The sequence below is a fragment of the Chelonoidis abingdonii genome, chromosome 6 (assembly GCF_003597395.2).
Source record: "Chelonoidis abingdonii isolate Lonesome George chromosome 6, CheloAbing_2.0, whole genome shotgun sequence".
Lineage (NCBI taxonomy): Eukaryota > Metazoa > Chordata > Testudines > Testudinidae > Chelonoidis > Chelonoidis abingdonii.
This window is the reverse complement of record NC_133774.1, coordinates 27,257,422-27,277,944: the sequence shown is the minus strand read 5'-3', so window position 1 is coordinate 27,277,944 and position 20,523 is coordinate 27,257,422. Positions and strand designations below refer to the sequence as shown.

At 41.1% G+C, this 20,523-nt stretch overlaps 1 protein-coding gene across 4 annotated transcripts in view; it reads right to left on the bottom strand.

Moving 5' to 3' along the window:
• The window catches only part of NIPBL (NIPBL cohesin loading factor), a 305,455-nt gene that overhangs the window by 36,251 nt on the left and 248,681 nt on the right, over window positions 1-20,523 (bottom strand). For 3 of the 4 annotated variants that reach the window (XM_075066914.1, XM_075066916.1, XM_075066917.1), the window contains 8 exons: window positions 18,984-19,082; window positions 13,758-13,847; window positions 12,994-13,208; window positions 12,777-12,879; window positions 11,765-11,863; window positions 11,511-11,657; window positions 8,345-8,479; window positions 5,476-5,574 (listed from right to left, as the gene is read on the bottom strand). In XM_075066914.1, coding sequence (XP_074923015.1) covers window positions 5,476-5,574; window positions 8,345-8,479; window positions 11,511-11,657; window positions 11,765-11,863; window positions 12,777-12,879; window positions 12,994-13,208; window positions 13,758-13,847; window positions 18,984-19,082 — 987 coding nt within the window. The remainder of the gene's footprint in view (window positions 1-5,475; window positions 5,575-8,344; window positions 8,480-11,510; window positions 11,658-11,764; window positions 11,864-12,776; window positions 12,880-12,993; window positions 13,209-13,757; window positions 13,848-18,983; window positions 19,083-20,523) is intronic. The other variant, XM_075066915.1, reaches the window with a different exon arrangement.

Below are 20,523 nucleotides of genomic sequence, written 5' to 3'. Positions count from 1 at the left end.
AGGTGTAGCCCAGAGACCCAGCAGTCTGAGGTAACCAGTGACTAGGTTGAATGGTAGGGATGAAGATGGTTGAGGAAAGGATGAGGCGGATCCAGGGATGTGACTGGGACATCGCTCTCAAGCACACACTCAAAATGCCCACTTCTGGACCCTGTACTTTTTTGCCAGGCCAAGTGGTGCAGGTGAAGAGGAGGAGGAAGGGCGGTGTTGACTAAAACTCGTGTCCCTATCCCTTCTCCTTGCAGACCCTTGTCGAGACTGCCAAGGCTTTGGTGGCAGCCAGAACTGTTTCCTTGCTGACTGAGGTGTATGCAACCCCAGTGAGCGGACGGTGGCCTGAGTGTCCTTTACTCCCTACAGCCTCTGCAAAGAGTCCAATCCCACCAAATGGTAGATCATAGATCAAGAACTGCATCTCCTGGAGTCTTAAGCCAGGAACAGTGCCTCATGACAGCCGCTGAGGCGATCAACTTGGCCACCAAATCGGCATTATCCCATGCCATTTGGCGGGAACACTGAGCTGCTTTAGTACCCTTTTCAAGAAGGGCCCTGAATTCTTGGGCCAAGTCCTGGAGCATGGAATCCCTGAACTTACAGAGGGAGTCCCATAAGTTGAAGTTATATCTCCCCAAAAGAGCCGTGGTTCGCCACCCTGAACTGAAGACTGGCCCTAAAATAAATTTTCCTTCCAAAAAGGTCCAAACTCTTGACTTCCTTATTTTTGGGGGTGGAACTAGACCAGGGGTGAGCAACCTTTCAGAAGTGGTGTGCCTAGTCTTCATTTATTCACTCTAATTTAAGGTTTCGCGTGCCAATAATACATTTTAACATTTTAGAAGGTCTTTTTCTATAAGTCTATAATATATAACTAAATTATTGTTGTATGTAAAGTAAATAAGGTTTTTAAAATGTCTGAGAAGCTTCATTTAAAAATTAAATTAAAATTCAGAGCCCCCCCTGGATCAGTGGCCAGGACCCGGGCAGTGAGAGTACCACTGAAAATCAGCTTGTGTGCCACCTTCTGCACACGTGCCATAGGTTGCCTACCCCTGAACTAGATTGTCCTTGCTTGTCTTTCTCGTTGGCTGCAGAAACAACCAATGATCCCAGGGGCAGGTGGGTATACAAGTATTGAAATCCCTTCGCTGTGATGAAATACTTTTTTTCAGCCCTCTTGGAGGTGGGTGAGATTGAGGATTGGATTTGCCAGAGGGCTTTGGCAATCTTTAGGACTCCTTCGTGCATCGGAAGTGCGACAGGTGTGGGAGTTGATATACATAGCACATTACCCAAGGTGTCTGATTGCTCTGCCACCTCTAGGCCTATGTTGATGGCGACACTTCGGAGCAGGGCTTGGTGCTCCTTAAAATCATCCAGTGGGCTAGCATAAGAGGGCCATGACACAACCTCATCTGGAGAGGATGAGGACGACTGGACCACCGGGGAAGGGTCCCGGGCATCATCCCCCATGGGGGAAGGGCATTTTGGAGTGAGCACCTGCACTTCCACCCCAGCATCCAATTGCGCTTCGCACACTGAGCCCGGTGCCGTCTGATGCTTGTCTGAAGCAGCAACCAATGATTGGTGTGAAGGGGGCCTCAGCACAACTGGCATGCCCCAGGCATTCCAGTAGAGCCATTGCACTGGCCATACTGCCAGAACAACATCGTGGAGGTGGACGCAGCCTCAGGAGCCCAGTCGCAACAGTGTTGTCTTGACAAGGGGCTGAACTCCCTCTCAGTGCTGGAGGAATCCTCCTCTGGTGACCACGGCAGGGCTATCAATGCCTGAGTCTGGCAGTTAACTGTTGCCATGGGTGAATGGTGCCTTGAATAGACGGATTGGTGCTGGGAGTAGGTGGAGTGGCATCACATTGTGGAACATTCCAGTGGTCTAGGTGCCGGCAATTGACGTCGTGGAGAGGGTCAGTGAGAGGATGACGGTGACCAGCACCTGCCTCTGGGCGAGTCTTGACGACAGGGTGGAGACTGGGAGAGTAGTATCAGCAGCGAAGTGGTGATCTGGGCTGATGCGGAGACCAGAGGCATGGCGACTAAGAGCTCTGCCTTCGCTCTAGAAACTGGTGGTGTTCATTCATCTTCTGGGAGGCTTTCACGGCTGACCTGCCCTCTGCGTCCATTGCAGCAGGTGGTGCTGGCTGCTCTGGGAGAGTCCTTTGCTCTCTGGGTACTGGGAGGGGCTGGGAAGGTGTTGACTCCATAATAACTCTGGGTCTCCAACCACTTCCTGGAGTTGGTGGTGGATCCATTAGGTGTGGGAAGTCCCCAGGGCGATGTATCCCCATGTGACTATGGGGTGAGTGGGTGGTCCGAATAGGGTCCTTTACCTGATACCGGTTGGTCCTTCTTGCTTGGTGCCGGGTCTCGCTTTTTCGAATTCTGCTGGGGCACTAGCAAAGGGGAATGGTGCCTGTTAGAGCCCAGTGTCGGAGGTGCACAACGCACCGAGGCCTAAGTACTGGGAGTCGAGTCCAGCTGGGATGGCTCAGAGGCCGAGCAGAGAGCAGCCTCCATGAGGAGGGCTCTCAAATGGATGTCACATTCTTTTTGTGTCCTGGGATGAAAGTTCTTACAGACGTGACACTTTTCTTTTACATGAGATTACCCCAAGAACTTCAGACAGTTGCCATGGGGGTCATTAACAGACATAGGCCTATTACAGTCAGCGCAGGGCTTAAAACCTGGAGACTGGGACATGCCCTGCCTGGGGCAAAGTCCCCACTGGGACCCTAAATTACTAACTACAGTACTGAACTACTTACTAACTACAGTACACAAAAATATTTACTGCTCTAATACATGAAACAAAGAAGGAAACCGATGACCATTCACGAGGCAAGGGAGAGAGGCACTCCAACCAACCACCACGGGCGGTAAGAAGGAACTAAGAGGGTGTAGGGCCGACAGTGCCTGATATATTGATGCACGAGCGTGGCACTCCAGAGGGTGTCACAGCCGACCCTATCGATACTTCTAAGGCAAATCTCCAATAACTGCGCATGTGGGTGCGAACACTCCTAGAATGGAATCAACATGAGCCAGCACTCAAAGAATAAATTCCTGCTATTAGTTCCTAAGTGCACGACCTTGTACTTTGTACTATTATACGGCATCCCGTTTTTATTACTCTAGTTGATCTAGTTCTTCCTGAATAATATTACATTCTTTGTCCAGAATGGCAATGCCTCCCAACTCTGTGTAATCAGCAAGTCACATTAGCACACTCCCACTTTTTTTTTTTTGGCCAAGATCACTAATAAAAACATTAAATAAGATTGGTCTCAAAATAGATCCTTGAGGAACTCTGAATTGCCTCTCTCCAGATGGATTGTTCTCCCTTCAGCACAACCCATTATCTTCCCTTTAGCCAGTTCCTTACCCACCTTACAATTCATGCACTGATTCCCATCTTCTCCATTTTAACTAATAATTTCACATCTGGTACAGTATCAAACACTTTAATGAAGTCCAAATAGATTAAATCTAATGTATTTCCCTTGTCTAAAAAAATTAGTTATTTCATTGAAGAAAGATAAGGTTACTCTAGCAAGATTTTCCTTTGATAAACCCATGTTGCATTTTATCCCATTAATCTGCATGTCTTTAATTGTCCTTTCCTTCAAAATCTGTTCTAAAGCCTTGCATAATACCGCTACCTTGATTTACCCCCACCTAATATAACATGAATTTGGATATAACGTGGTAAAGCAATGCTGGGGGGAGGGGGGGGAGAAGCTGTGCACTCCAGTGGAACAAACCAAGTTCAATATAACAGTTTCACCTATAACACGGTAAGATTTTTTGGCTCCCAAGGACAGCATTATATCGAGGTAGAGGTGTATTAAGGTCAGACTTATGGGTCTGCAGTTACCTGGATCACTAGTTCCTCTTACTTAAATAGGTACTATGTTTCCTATTCTCCAGTCTGATGGATTTTTTAAAACACCTTTTCCTTCTGGACTTGCAATTTCATGTGCCAGTTCTTTCAGTATTCCGGGATGGAGATTATCAGGTCCTCCCAATTTGAACACATTATGCTCTTTAAGCTTTGCTTCCACCTTGGATGTGGTCATTTCCATTTTTATATGCTTGTTCCCATTAGCCATCTTGTCTTTATCCCCATATTTTATATTATCATTCTTACCGAAGACTGAAGCAAAGTATTCATTTAGTTTTTGGGTCATACCTAGACTATCTTTAATCTTTACCCCATCCATGCTGAATAATGGACACACTTGTCTTCTTACTTCTTTGGATGCACAGAATGGAATGGAATAAGCCCACGAAAGCTTATGATGGAATAAATTTGTTAGTCTCTAAGGTGCCACAAGTACTCCTGTTCTTTTTGCGGATACAGACTAACACGGCTGCTACTCTGAAACTTCTTTTCTTGTTTTCTTTTTATTTATATGGCTAAGGAACCATTTACTATTTGTTTTAATTTCCTTTGCAAGGTCTAACAGTTTGACTTTTGGCAATTCTCACTTTATCCCTCCCTATACTTTGATTTCCGAGACATACATTCTTTTGCTGATCAATGCTTTCTCCCATTTCTTGTAGGTTCTTTGCTTAAACCTAATATCTTTTTTGAGGTGGTTATTCATCCAGTTAGGTCTGCCAAGTTTTTTCCCTTTACTTGGGATGCAAATTCCAGATTATTTTTCCATACTGACTCAAAGAAATTCCAAGTCTACTCCACATTTATGTCCATAAATTCTTCAATCCAGTTTGTCTTCACTAACTAGACTCCCTTAATTTCTCAAAAATCTACCCTTTTGTCTATAATGTCCTCAGTACTTACCAAAATCAAGCCTAAAATAGCATCACCTCTCATTGGTTCAAAAATTATTTTAGTTATACATACAAACTTTTCATTTGACACATGTAAAGATCTTAAGAATTTGGGTTCAATCTGTTGCGGATATAAAGTGGGTATAGAGTGGTATGCGGTTATGCCAGCAGGTATTCTGGCCCTACATTTTTTTTTTTACTGACCTACTGAAATTAACCTTTCAAATGGATTTTATGTATCACATATGGGATACTTTCTTCAAATGAAGTAAAATTTATTTAGTGGCCTCCAGGCAGCACCGATGGCTAAACATAGCACTATTAGGGAATTTTATTGTATGTAATAGGAGACCATCTGGTATAATTATAATTTTACTGCACCACAACAGAATGTAGTACCATTTATCATCACCAGTCATGATTTATATTAAAAGTTCCCTACAAGATACTCTTATTTCTTCCTAACTCTTGATGAATAAACCCATCACATCTTAAGGTATATAGCAAAAGAGCAGTACATATATTTATAAAAGTGGTGATTCAATTACTTGTTTATTTTTATATATTATAAGGCGGCTCAACAATACAAATTATTTCGAGACATGTTAAAAAACACCTAATCAAATCCCGCATGTGACTCTTAGTTCAAATTTGTAAGGCATACCACATCAGTGATGTTTAGTATTTTCCTTGTCATTGCTTCTTTGTCATTGTGGGGAGTTGGAGTAAACCAGAGTTTCTGGAATGTCTCATTCACCAGTTTCTAGAGGAAAAAATACATTGTCAGAGATACGTAACTTTATCTTGGCATAAAGGTTTCCATATTATTCCCCACATAAGAGTATAGACTTATTGATGGTGTGTCATTTTACACAGATTTTTTGGAGCTAAGTGAGGCCTTCTAGAAAGAGAAGTTTACCTGAGCAAGACCTGTATCTCTGTCTTAGAAGTTAAGATTCCCAGACCAGGAATGAGTCACCTGGGGCTTCCAAGCTGTATCTGAGGCTACCATTGCCTGGAAGGACACCTGGATAATTATTGACCAATGGAAATCCATGATGCAGAAAATCCACACTACAGCAACATTTGTGGAAAATGCCATTTTCACAGAGAGATTTTGTCAGACTGGGAAGAACTGTTACAAGTTTCAGCAGACCATTACTGCACTTCCCTCATGATTCATTATCATCAGATATATATCACTAGATAAAGTGAAAGCTTCACTGAGCCAAAACAGAACAGTTAAATCTGTATAGAAACGAAGAGAACTGGATTCTTCAGCTAAAGTTTGATTGAAGATTCCTGTCTCTATACACTGCTGGTAAAATTCTTACTATCCAGTGTCTATATTATAAGAGGAGTTGGTCACAACCTCTGTGTTTAAGTTGCTTAATACTGTCCTTTACAAAGGATTCTTGCACTCTTTCAATTGAAAACTCTTATACTTCCACTATTTGCAGCAGGCTACTGACACATGGCAGGGGGAAAACACTTCAGACTAAAGAAATGCCTTTTCTTTGTCCTGTGAAATTCCACTCAGCTTTTGCTGAGATATAAACTATAAAAGTCATCCTCTCTCATCTGTGGCTTGCAAGCCTCAGGAAAATCTGGGCAGCATGCCAAAGTAACAACTGAACACGGAAACATTCTATGGCCAGGCTGCCACTGCCACAAAAGCAGTAACAACACATACTGTACTGGGAATACCCAGGAGCTGCCAAAGCAGCTGTAATAAGGTGGGGGGAGAAGAGAGCTATGCTAGGTTCCTACCTTGGACCCAGCAAATGTCCCCAAGTGGCCCCTGCCTCTTTGGGTGCCCTGTTAGGTAGGAATCCCTCCAACTCTAAGTTGGGGGCCTGGGGAGGGAGAAAAGAGAAAGCAAAGCCAGGTTCCCTCAACTCCAGTTATGGCTCCAGCAGCCCATCGGAGGACCACATGTGACAGGATCATTCCCAACTTTTGGGAGATGGAGAAGGAGAAGAAAGCCAGGCCAGACTCCCCCACCATCCCAGAACATAGATCCAGCTGTTCATTTCCACTCTTTAATTACATAGTAATATATGATTTTTCCCCCCATAAGGCCCCTACTTCATTCAGTGTACAGAAAGGACAGAATTAAGGTAACACAGGCACATGTAAATCTAGCATTTCATAGCTTTTCAGTGCTTGATTTGGCAACCAAAATAATGTGCTTTTAATGTAGGTTTTTCTCAGTTTTTTAAATGCAATCATAGAAGTGTAGGACTGGAAAGGACCTCAATAGGTCATCTAGCTCAGTCCCCTGCACTCAAGGTCGGACTACATAATAACTAGACCATTCCTGACAGATGATTGTCTAACCTGTTCTTAAAAACCTCCAGTGATGGAGATACCACAACCGTCCTACAATTTGTTCTAGTGCATAACTACCCTGATAATTAGGAAGTTTTTCCTAATGTCCAACCTAAACCTTTCTGGCTGCAATTTAGGCCCATTTGCTTCATGTCCTATCCTCAGAGGTTAACAAGAACAATTTCTTACCCTCTTTCTTGTAACAAATTTGTATGCCCTTGAAAACTGTTATCATGTCCCCCCTCGGTCGTCTCTTCTCCAGATTAAACAAACCCAATTTTTTCACACTTTCCTCATAGACATAGGTCATGTTTTTCAGACTTTTTATAATTTTTGTCGCTCTCCTCTGAACTTTCTCCAATTTGTCCACATCTATCTTGAAATATGGCACCCAGAACTGGACACAACACTCCAGTTGAGGCCATATCAGCATGGAATAGAGTAGAAGAATTACTTCTCATGTCTTGCCTACAGCACTCCTACTAATGCATCCCAGAACGACGTTTATTTATTTATTTTGGGGGGGGGGGGGGGGGGGTACTAATGCATCCCAGAACGACGTTTATTTATTTATTTTGGGGGGGGGGGGGGGAGACAGTTACACTATTGACTTATATTTAGCTTGGGATCCACTATAGATCCCAGATCCTTTTTCACAGTACTCCTTCCTAGGGAGTCATTTCCCATTTTGTATTTGTTGACTGTTCCTTCCTAAGTGGAGTAATTTGCATTTGTTCTTACTGAATTTCATTCTGTTTACGCCAGATAATTTCTTCATATCATTTTGAATTTTAATCCTATCCTCCAAAGCACTTGCAAGTTGGGAGGGTTTATTTATGTCAATAATCAGATAGACACAGAGTGGAGATAATCAATATTTGCAAGTGGAAAAGAAGAAATAAATTTAAATATTTTTATTTTATTTTTGAGCTCTCTTATTTTTTAAACAAAAAATGGAGTAAACAACAAAACAACATGTCTGACAGGAATCTATCAATATGTCTGACAGGAACCTATCAATAAGATTGTGAATAAAAAAAGACATTTATTTTAAAAAGTTAAAACCGAATAAAAATTATACATATACTAAAGAAACTCTGAAATCCTTATAAGGAAAAATTGAAGACTTGTTATTTCTCTCTCAAAAAAAAAGAAAACTAAAATAAACTGCAATTAAAAACTTAAAAAATGTTCTACCATACCTTAATGCCCTCTTCATCATTAACTCTGCGAATCATTTTCACGCACATCTCTGTAATTTTGGGAAATGTTGGCTGTTCAATGCAGATATCCCTAAGAATCTTTATAACTCTCTTTCTGACACTGATACCAGTATCCTGGTGGGAGAAAGCAAAACACTCTTGAAAAAAAAAAATCAGAAGTGATACTGAATTTAAGTATTGTGTGCATTAATATCAATTAAAAGTTATCAAGCTTAACTTGCAAAACATGTGAAAACAATAAGAAATTCTAAATGCACCTCTATAAAAGACAGTATTACTGTTTGGTAATACCATTTCATTCCAGGGATCCTGTAGGTCCTAGAAGTCAAGTCCTGTGAATATTGCATTATTACCCCTTTCTACATTCTCTCCCTCAAGAGCTCCGCATTCATTCTGGTATTAAGGATTGGTCTAAAATCTATTAGAACCTGATAACTCTGCATATTAACTGGACAGAGATTACACTTCCTTCCTTTCTAGGAGACTCGCTTGGGAAGCAACAAACTGACAATTAAAATGCAGATGTTCTGCATGAGAGACACAAAATGGGTGAAGTAATAACTTTTATTGGACCAACTTCTGTTGGTGAATATGAGACGCTTTTGAGCCACACAGAGCTCTTTCTTCAGGTCCAAGCGTCACAGCTAAATGCAAGACGGAACAGATTGTTTTAGTATAAGTAGTTAGCACATATTCTAAGAGACTATTCAAGATAGCGTTGAGCTATTAACACCTCTGCAGTCATAGGACAGAATGGGAGGTTAGTAGGTTACAGATTGTTTTAATAAGCCATAAACCCAGTTAGTCTGTTCAGTCCATGATTTTTAGTGTCTAGCAGAGTTATGAAGTTAAACTCCCAGGCTCATCTTTTGAAAGTATTCTAGGGGTCTCCTTTGAGGTTGAGGACTGACAAGTCAGACAGAGAGTCATGGCTTTGTGAAAAGTGTTCACTCACAGGTGATGGGTGTTTTTTGTATTTTATCATTTTCCTGTGAGAGTTCATGCAATAGCATAGCGATTGTCAGGTTTCGCTCACATAGTTGTTATTATGTACCAGAGGGGTAGCCGTGTTAGTTTGGATCTGTAAAAGCAGCAAAGAATCCTGTGGCACCTTATGGACTAACAGACATTTTGGAGCATGAGCTTTCGTGGGTGAATACCCACTTCGTCAGATGTATTCACCCACAAAAGCTCATGCTCCAAAACGTCTGTTAGTCTATAAGGTGCCACAGGATTCTTTGCTGCTTTTATAATTGTTATTGGGGCACTTAGTGCACTGGATGAGGTCTACCACATATTGTGATAGGCATGTATTTAGGAATACAACTACTAGGCCACTGGGCTATTCCACTGCAAATTACATTTTTGATTATTGCCTGGATATATTATAACACACATTAAATGCTTTAAATTACAGCAACAAATGATGCCAATAACTAAATCCTCATTTGACAGTTTCATATTTTAAATGATCAGGTTTGTACTCTTCTGTCCCAAGTGCGCTACAGCAGGCTCTCTTTTTCGTTAGCCCTCATATTCAATACGTACATGAGGCAATCTAATGGTGATAGTGAGATGATGAGAGCTTCTATATGTAGATCACTCCAAGTTCTAAATCTCTAGGTTATCAGATTCATACTGCAACTCTCCCAATGTTTAGAAGAGAAATCAGCTTGTGCTCTAGCTTGCTGAAACTCTCAGATAAGATAAAGATATTATCGATTGGAAATAAATACAGAAATATATCTGACTGAGCGAGTTTTCCCATCCTTTGTTACTCAGGTCTGTAATTTGGAAAATCTTAGTGGATTCTTCCATCCTACTTAATATCCAAAGGGCAGAAACGGCAAGAGTACTTTCCCTCCCTCCAAATCTGCACTATTCAGAAGGTGGCAACTATTTTTTGTCCAACTATGGACACTGCCAGTGTTACCTGTCTTTTTGTGACCTTGAGATTGACTTTCTGCAATATGTTCTACCATAAATTGGATTATACCCGAAGATCATTCAAAACTTCAGCTATCGCAGTGTAACATAATGGTGTTTTTTCAAAGGTAGCATATTGCACTTGAACTCCAGAGACTGCACTAGCTTCCAACAAATTCATGTTTAGGTGCATTTAACAAAAAAAATTTGCAATGGTCAGGCTCCTGGTGTGTTAAGACCACTGCCTATCATGCTGACCAACTCTGTCTCATTGTTTTCTTGTACTCCCCAGTCAGCCTGTCTGTATCCATCTGTTGTCTCTTTCCTTGTACTTAGACTGCATGTCTTCGAGGGTGAAGATTATTTTTTCTGTTCAGTGTTTATACAGTGCTTGGTACAATGGGATAATGGTTCATAATTAGGACTCCTACGCACTACAGTGATACCAATAACAACCAGTTTCAATATTTGGGTCTTGTATGCCTTGGAGATTCTCTCTTCTCCTGTTTTACCCCTATAGTTCAGACCAGTCCCCGCAATGTTCTGAGAGCAGAGCTCTCTTACTATCAGACTATTGCCTCTAGAACTTAACCTTTTACACCACTCTTGGTTTAAGAGACATAAAAAAGATAGATCTTAGATGCGCTTCATAGCCTATCTATTTTCTCAGGCTTAATCTACAGAGATGGAAATATAGGAATAAGAAGTTCAGGCTTTTAGATTTAATATGTTACAAGTTCTTTAAACAATGACACAGGGTCACACTGAATATTTCTATATGTATTTACAAATGTTTGATACATACATGCTCCTAAAGCCTTCCACATGCATGTTTTAATCAAAATAAATAACTTGACATGCAAAATACTAATTCTTTCTCACTGCTAATTTAACATGTTCATGTGATCTAGCTGAATATCAAACACATACAAAATAATCGCTCTTTGGCATCAGAAAATGTTTTTACAATGCCAAAAATTAGAATAGAAAAATGTATAGGTTTAGCTTCTGACCCACCGGTTCCTCAACAAAAGCAATTGTTTCAATTCACAAGGTTAGTCTGGTGGGCAGAATTTTTATTTTGATTCTCCCCCCCCAAAAAAATCTATAAAATGTTCATTTACTCTAGGAAGTGGGATACTATTCAATATAATTAAGAATATAAACCCAGTTAATAATGAGTTTACAAATATCAAAGTGATTTCAAAAGTGACCATACCAGTATTCGCTCAATGAGCATGTCATAATACTGCTCAGCAAGCTGAGGTCGACAGAGCACAAACCGACCAAGCAACTCCACAGCTGCTTCTCGTACACTAGTGGAGTTATCCATTAACCGTCCGTGAACACCTCGTTGCATATCCAACTAAAAAAAAAGGGAAACACGAATGCAAAGAATGGAAAAACAGAATTTCTTTTAAATGTGAATAGAAGAATGCATGTACATTACAGATAGTTTCCTTTTTTTTTTACCCTGGCTAGAATGCTGGGGTCTACAGCAACAACCTCAGACAAACACTTCATGGCTTTTGTTCGAACTGCAATCGCATTTTCACCAAGCACACGTAGAATCTAATAAGAAAACAAAAGTGATATTTTAATCGCTTTCGGAAAGTAGAAAGCAGTGTTCAATGCAAGCAAAAATACAATGGAATAACATGCAAAAGTCAAACTAAAATGAGAATGATCAACTACCAAAAATCGAACAAACTTTTAGAAAATGAGGGGATACATGTGAGTGATGACTTTCCTGCACTGATATTGGAGCCTGGATTCTCCCTCACTATGATAAGCCATAACCCAAATGTTGATCCATAGGGTCCATCCATTTATTTTAGCTCTGTTTTTCCTATCCACATGTCGCTTTATTATCCTCCAAACAGGATTTGTGCACCCCAACTTTGAGATAGCTCTGTTAAGTGGATCAAAGAAAGTCATGTGACCCAAAGCATTACCTGGAGCTCAAATGTATCACCATGTTAGTGCTCCTCTCCCAGTCAGAAAGAAGGAACACTAAGGTCACTTGGTCAAACCATGACCATCAGCATGACAGCACCATTCATTGCAGGCAAATGATTGAGCTGGTTTGTATGTCCAATTTAAAATTTATACAGTTATATGAATGATCTATGAAGACAAGTTTTATGAGGTCATGGTCCCAATCAGGCATGCATTTTAGAAAAATCTGTGAAAAGGTTTCAACATTTTGTAGTTATCTTTTTATTGTGCCCATCTAGTTGATGGATCTCTACATATGCACAAATAAAACAATATATGTACAGTATGGTATGTGTAATATACATGCAGGAAAAAAGAAAAATAAGCACATGTGCTATCAATACATAACATGAAAACATGTGGTGTTATCATGACCTATTAAATACCTGTGCTCAACAATGAACAGACATTGCACACTACCCCATAAGTGTTTGGAACCAGGAAACCAACTGTATTTCACAGCATTAAGACTTCTGGCACAGTTTACCTGTGTCAAATAAATATCGAAGCTCTGGGCAAACGGCCTCATAGAGGCCAAGTAGCGAACAATCAAGCAAGCATCTTCATAGTCCACTGTATCAGAATTCATCCTGCAACAAAATTAAACACAATACTTGATAGTTATTTATTAAAAAACAAAACAAAAAAAACTTATAAGTCAAATGAGCAGGTAACACACTAAACCCATAATTACTGAAACTTACTTCAATGTACTGAACTGAGAGGGTGCAGTTTTAATGATACTGCGAAGAAATTTTTTACGACCTTCTGCTATGTGCATGATTTGTCCTGTTGTCTCAATTTCTTTTGCATGGTGAGTTCCTTCAGATGAATCCTCATCCTTCTGAGATTTCATTGCTTTCTCTGTCTCCATAGTTGTGTCACGGAACCACTGAGCTATATAAAATTTCCGAGAAAACTGGAGAAATGCAACAAGATGGGCAGAAAAAACAAAGAGTGATTATTAATAGTTCCTTTTCAAGTTGTGAAGAAATTAAATTGGGTCCAGGCAGGTATTAGCCCTCAGTTCAATGCTACTCAACATTTTTGTTTCAGACTTGAAAGGCAGAGTGGAGAATGTGTTAGTCTAATACAAACAATACCACTGACAAGAACCAAAGGATTATAATAGATAAATAGTATATGTGGATGTCTACAGTGTCAAGTATGGCATTTATGAAAGAGTCAGTCTGAATGCATAAAATACGAAGTAAACAATGTGCTCTGAATAGAATTTAAGCATTGGCAGGCAAGGACCATTATAAATTTTATGACTGAAATTCAATAGAATGGGTCTACTAAGATTTCAGCTACTTTAGAGAGATGCATGCTATGAATAGTTTTGGGATTAGAACGAGGGTGTAACCAAGGCACTAGTATGTTTGTCTCAGAGCCTTGGGGAATAAACCATTCCTTTGATGAAGTTATATTTATATAGACCTAATACATCCAGAAAACTGAAATTTACCAGTAATGAGGCATCAGTCTCTGTGTTTTCATCCAAATAATCTAGCAATGCTTTTTGCAGCTGCTGGATTTCATCTTCTCCTCCTGAAACCTGTAATATGTAGTAAGATACATTCATAAGATATATCATCTCACAGTTGCAAATATGATCAAGAAATCATTATACACACATGCATATAAATTAATGTAATGTAAACGCACACAATTATGTTGACAATAATTCCAAACTATTTAGATAATTTTTATAAATAAATCATCAGTAAAACTGCAACATACAAACCAGATTATACATAAGGGACATTGTCCAGCTATGCCGGAAGAAGGGCAGGAGACATTGGATACAGTTTAATTAGGCCACAGCTATTCTTAAATGTCAGAATACCTGGCAGATAAAAGTGTACAGTGCAGGTAATTCCATAATCATTTACATATATCTGGGGGTGGGGACTATTGTCAGCCCTAACCCTTTACCTAGCCTAGTCCCCAGCCAACCCGATGCTGGGACCTCACCTTCCATCTCCAGGGCCGGTGCTACCATTTAGGTGGACTAGGCGGTTGCCTAGGGCACCAGGATTTGGGGGCGCCAAAAAGTGGCACCCTCCAATTTTTTATTTTTTTTTTTAAGTGTTTGAGCGGCCGCTGCCTTGGGAGGGAGAGGGAGGCTGAGCTGCCACCGGCAGCCCAGGGATTCCCCGGGGTCAGCGCGCCGCCGCCGGCAGCCCAGGGATTCCCCGGGGTCAGTTGCTGCTTCACTTCTCTCGCCTCCCAGGCTTGCAGCGCCAATCAGCTGTTTGGCACCGCAAGCCTAGGAGGAGAATTAGAGCATGACAGCGTGCTTGGACAGGACACAGAGCAGAGGTGAGCTAGGGTGGGGAGATACCGCAGGGCTCCCCTGGCCTGGGGGTGGGGAGCTGCTGCAGGGTTGTGGGGGCACAAGGTGGAAGTTTCGCCCAGGGTGTGAAACTTCCTTGCACTGGCCCTGCCCATCTCCCTCAAACAAGAGTTATGAAGGACTATAAAGGAGGGAGAGTTGGCTCCCTGGCATACTAATCATAGGAGCACTGAACTCCCTCTACTCCCTGTTTCCACTTCTTTAAAGAATATCTCCTTTAAATCCTTCACCAAACCATTTTGTCTGATCACCATACCCATTCTCTACAGAATACCTACACTGGACATCCATCCCATGCTTACATAATGAGTTGCAGCATCAAAACCTAACCTTCGTTTCATGTCCGCCACCACAAAGCCTCAATACACTGTGAGGATGGCAAGAAAACCCTACCTCACCTTGGTCAATCTGGCGGAGAGAGAAACAATTCCTTCCCAGCCTCCTCCCCGAAGCCCTTGAAACAAATGAGTAGCACAACGCCCGCAGCGGATTATGACAAAACCTGGTATTTAACCTACTTCCATGGGTAAGAGGGTAGGGGCTGTTCCACCTGGTCCAGGTAAAAGAGGGCTTTTCCTGCACCAGTGTGGACCTAAACAGTCTCCCTTCTCTTCTGATCACTGGTCTGAAGATGCTGCAGAAAATCACTTCACACACCTTTTCCTACAAGCCAGACAATGGCCACTATCACTTAACAGAAAACAACTGTACAGCAGAATGTGATAGACGAAAATAAACTGCCTTCCAAAAATCTTACTGGTTTAATATTCAGTCTGTGATGATGTTATGGCCCCTGTTACTGGAAAAAAATGCCTAAGGATGTAAATCACACAAAACAGTCTGACACAGACAAATCAAGAAACATTGTCTGTTGTGTTACAAATATTAGACACTGGAACGGCAGGTTGCTTAGGTCACCAGGGCAAAAAGGCAGGAAAAAGAAGGGAGAAGTTGACAGAAATAGTCTCATTAATTTTGACAAAGCAAGGTTATCTGTTAGTAACTGTTGTCCAAGGATGTAACACCTACACAAACATCACTGATTTCATGTGCTCAGATATATCTAAAAAAATCAGAGCTCATTGGGGCTGCACAAATGTCCCTTCAATGATCTGAAGTGAACTTATAAAAGAAACTAAGAGGATACTCTGAAGAGTGGAGAGTTGGGTGGGAATGTGACTCTGCATAGGCATTTATAAGAAAATAACTGTTACTGTAAGAAATCTTTTTTCACCTTTTAGAACTATTTCTGTAGAGCCACATTCTTTGAAGATTAGCAAGATTACAATTTAATTAATATTAGTCAACAAGATTTAGATTGAAAGCTCTTTGTGGCAAGACTCTTGTCTTTCTATTTGTTCTGTGAAATGCCTAATAAAATTTGAGTGCTTAAAAGAATGAAAAAAACAAAGCATTAACTGCCCAAGAGGACAGTTGAAGAGATTGAAGAACTACTTGCCCAAAATGAGCATCAAATTGAAATGCTAAATCAAGAGAGCAGTGCTTTGTAAAAATAGAAATGAGCTCCAGGAAGCAAATGTACAAATGTTTGGGATAAGAATGCCATTTGCAAAATGGAGATAAAATTCCATAACTCATTTGTAAAGTGCTTTAAGATCTATGGATGAGAAGCATTACATAACAGCCAGAGTCTAGCCCGCAATTTATCATGTACATTGCTAATTTATAACAGCTTTAAATGTAAATCTAATCTATTTAGAATGTCAGAACAGAATCCATTCTCTACTAGATCTAATTCTAAAAGCTATAGATAACCTACCACTATTACTTTCTAAAGAGTTCTGTCTTAAGTAATAATCCAACACTGTATGCAACATTGATATGTAGAGGAGTTTCCCTTGTAGCATGTGTGTTTTAGAGGGGAAATGGAATATCAATGGTCTGATTCAAGTCAGTCAAACTAGCTTTGGTAAAAATTTTGGATAAGGACATAAAAATAACTTTTTCTTGTGAAATATTAAAAATGAGGATTGCTATCCTTGCCAATGTTATTGCAGCCAAAGAGGCAGTTTTCAGAAATAAATGAGAGATGTAACACTCTCTCAAGGGTTCATAATATGTCTACATAAGGAGAGGTTATTTACCTTGTACAGTAAATGGAGTTCTTTGAGGTATCTCCCCCTATGGGTGCTCTACTTCAGGATGCATGTATGTCCATGCACTCTTGAGCTGAGATTTCATCAGCAGTGTCCACAGGTCCACATCTGTGCCACATATATCCTCATGCTTCAGTGCGAGGTTACTTGGGGGCTGTGGACCTGACACTGCTCCAGTTTCTTCTCAACCATGAAAGTCTAGTGAGAAGACTCAGAGGCAGAGGGGAAGGAAGTCAGATAATGGAATACCCAGAGGGTGACATCTTGAAGAACTCCTGTTCCTGCAGAAGGTTAAGTAACTTCTCCATCTCTTCAAGGAGCGACCCATTGGGTGTTCTGCTTAAGGAGATGCTCAAGCAGTACCTTAAGTACAGAGGATCCCGCCGAGGAGGTACATTCAGTATGGACCACAGAATAGCATTACCAAAAGCTACGTTAGCTCTGGAAGCAGGCACCAGAGTCAGAACACACATGCATCAAAGACCAGACAGTACTACCTCAAGCCTGTCAATGCAGGCTGGGAGACTCGCTGGGAGGCCAAAGAATGACATAGGCATCTCCCATTGAGTTGTGGCAGTGCCTTCCCCTCAAACAAAATCATCTGCACTTTGCATTGGATGGTGTCACAAAGAGATCTATTTCTGGATGACCCCAGGTAAGAGACATCCTTTGGAACCTGCATTGTTCAGTTCCCACACATGGTTGATGGAGTACGCAACTGTGTTCTGTAGTCCTGGAAGATAAATCACTGAGATCTGTATGTGATGTGATACGTACCAGTTGCAGAGTTTTACTGGCTTGGCACATAAGAAGTAGGGTCCTGTTCCTCTTTGTTGATTGATATAACAAACACGTACTGTGTTGTCCAGCATTATTCTGATTGGGTTGTCTGTGATGTGGGGGAAGCAAGTCCTAGCAAGAGTAACGAACTGCTCTGAATTTGAGTATGTTGATATGGAGGTTTGCCTCTCATGGGATCCATTTGCTTTGAGTTGTGAAGTCCTAAAACAGTGCATCCCAACCTACCAGGGAGGTGTTTATGATGATGATCCTTGTGGGATAAGGCTGTGAGACTGGCATTCCCACACACACGTTTTTATGGACCTTTCCATCAATTTAGAGAATTAAGGACTCTACGAGGTATGGACACCCACTTGGATAGATTGTGCTTGGGGTATAAGCGGTTCTCAGCCAAGCTTGAACCTGGGAGTATAATCTTGCCAAGGGTGTAAAAAATGTACAATTTGGCTTGTGGCCCAGGAGTTGCAGGAAAGCCCTTGCTGTGATTTGTGGGAGCAAAACACTGATAAGATGGGATAAGATGGTGGGAGGATGCAAAATATCCTCATCTGGAGGAGGAGGATTTATGGGAAGGTGGTATTTATTCATCCACAGCTGGCTCTGGCTCCTCTGTAAGATCCACCTGTGGAGCAGGACCAGAGGATGCTTTGGTATCGGAGGGGGTGGGCGCCTCAGTGGTACCTGTGTAAGAATGTGATGTCTCCCGAGAACTGGACTGAGAAGGTGACTTTCTCCTTCTCTATCCCATTTTTCTGAGGGTACTCGAAGAGCCGAGTAGGTACTCAACTTAAGTTTCAAGGTATACACTTAATGAGAGCCTTTCAAATAATTTTTTGTTCTTAGAATGACCAAAACCTGATGAACCTCAAAATGGTATGGAGGTTATGCCAAAATAGATGCCTGATGGACTTTGAGGTCTAGACCTTTTCAAATAAATAAATATATACATACATCCAAAAAATTGTGGAACTCACACAGATGTGGATGACAAAGCCTTATTCAATATTCCTGAAATAAGTAGTTTCCATTTCCAAGAATAACATTTTTTTGCTTTAAGTTTCCTGGCTGTAAGATATTTCCCTTCTTAAGCACTCAATGTAGTTTACTAGGGTGCAACAATCCATTTGCCATGTGAAAAGACTGGATATGGATTCAGAACCCAATGATGAAGCCAAGATAGAAGCCCAAACACCAAGAGTAGGAGGAAAAGTAGCTCCAATTACAAGCCCATGAGAGATGAGTAACAAGGATGTTGAGTCCAAATAAGAGCTGCTAGAGTTACTTAAGGAATTTCCTTGATAACATCTGGAAGCAGAGGCAGAAAGGAATAAATATACAGCTTTGCCCCAGTTCAACAACCGAGAATCTAGCAGAGAACTCAAATCTGCTCTTGAGCAGGAAAGTGGTCACTTCACACTGTTTCTTGTAGCAAAGAGGTCTCCATCTTGTGAGAAGAGATTGAACCACCCATGTTGCTCTTGATGCCTGCAATATACCAGCATATCATTCTTTTTTCCTGCAAGATAAAGAGCAGTGTAATGACTCTGGAGAAATACAACATTTCCAGAGAATTATCACTTGGCATAAATGTCTTAAGTAAGATGACCCTTGTTTACATAGTATACAGCTGTGGTATTGTCCATAATATGCTTTCTTGAATAAATGTTTTTAGAGCCCAACATATTGCCCAGTGCAGTTTCATTTCCCATGAAGTCCAATGATGAGGCAGAGATGCACAAAGAGGAAAGAGAGGAGCACTGTGCCAAAGCACAGATATCTACCTCTACCACTTCCTATGGAGATTGGGGAACTGAAAGAGACCCCTTTTAGAACATTCTTCTGTACTACCCAGTGCAGCATACTTCGAATCTTTGCAGGTATTGAGACAAGTTAACAAATTCATCCTTCCTGGAAGAATAATTTGTGCGGAAACCAGTGATGTAAAAGTATGATTTGATGTTTTGCACAGGATGTGACGTAAGCTGACAGTCATGAAACCCATAAGTCTCAAAACAGACTGAACAGACTTTGGTCATTTAGTTGATAAATATTCTGAATCTCCATAAGTTTCTCCTCTGGTAGAAATACTGCTGCCACAGAAGAATGCGAAGTGGTTCCCATGAAAGTCATTCTCTGGTGGAGTTACAGCTAATTCAGACTACTAATCCTTAAGATTGGAAGTGAAACTGGCATCAAATAAATTCGAAATGACACTGAACTCCAGTTCTGACCATGCCTGACCCAGCCAGTGACCAGGAAAAAACAGACATAAATCTGTAGGCATTTTAAATAGACAGCCTAAAACTAGGTATTGTGAAACACTCATGGCATAGCGGAGAGCCAAAAAAGGAACACTTTGTACTGAAAACTGTTGCCTCCCTCACAGAAATGGAGGCAATTCTGATGAGTAGCACTGATAGAACCTTGGGAGTACAAGTCCTCTAAACAGAGCTCCAAACCAGTCCAGATGGCACAAAGAAGTGTGATTCATGCCAGATTCATCATTTGGAAATTGAACCCACAGCTATATTACTACAGTTTTCTCAAATGCATATGAAAGTAGCTCTAACTAAACAAACAGATTTGCTCCTTTTGTGTGTTCAGACACATCTGCTGACTTTAATGACTAAAATGATTTTTACTCCTCTTTAGAGAGAGCAGTGAGTTTGATTCTATTCCTTCATGTGCATCATCACCACACATGGAACAGAATTGTTCAGCAGTTTTAACCCAGTGAAGATAAGGGGTTGGCACAAGAGCAACTGAGGCCCTAATAGCATGAAAAGACGGTTACTCACCTTTGTAACTGTTGTTCTTCGAGATGTGTTGCTCATATCTATTCCAGTTAGGTGTGGGCGCGCCGCGTGCACGTTCGTTGGAGAAACTTTTACCCTAGCAACACTCAGTGGGCCGGCAGGTCGCCCCCTGGAGTGGCGCCACTATGGTGCCTGATATAT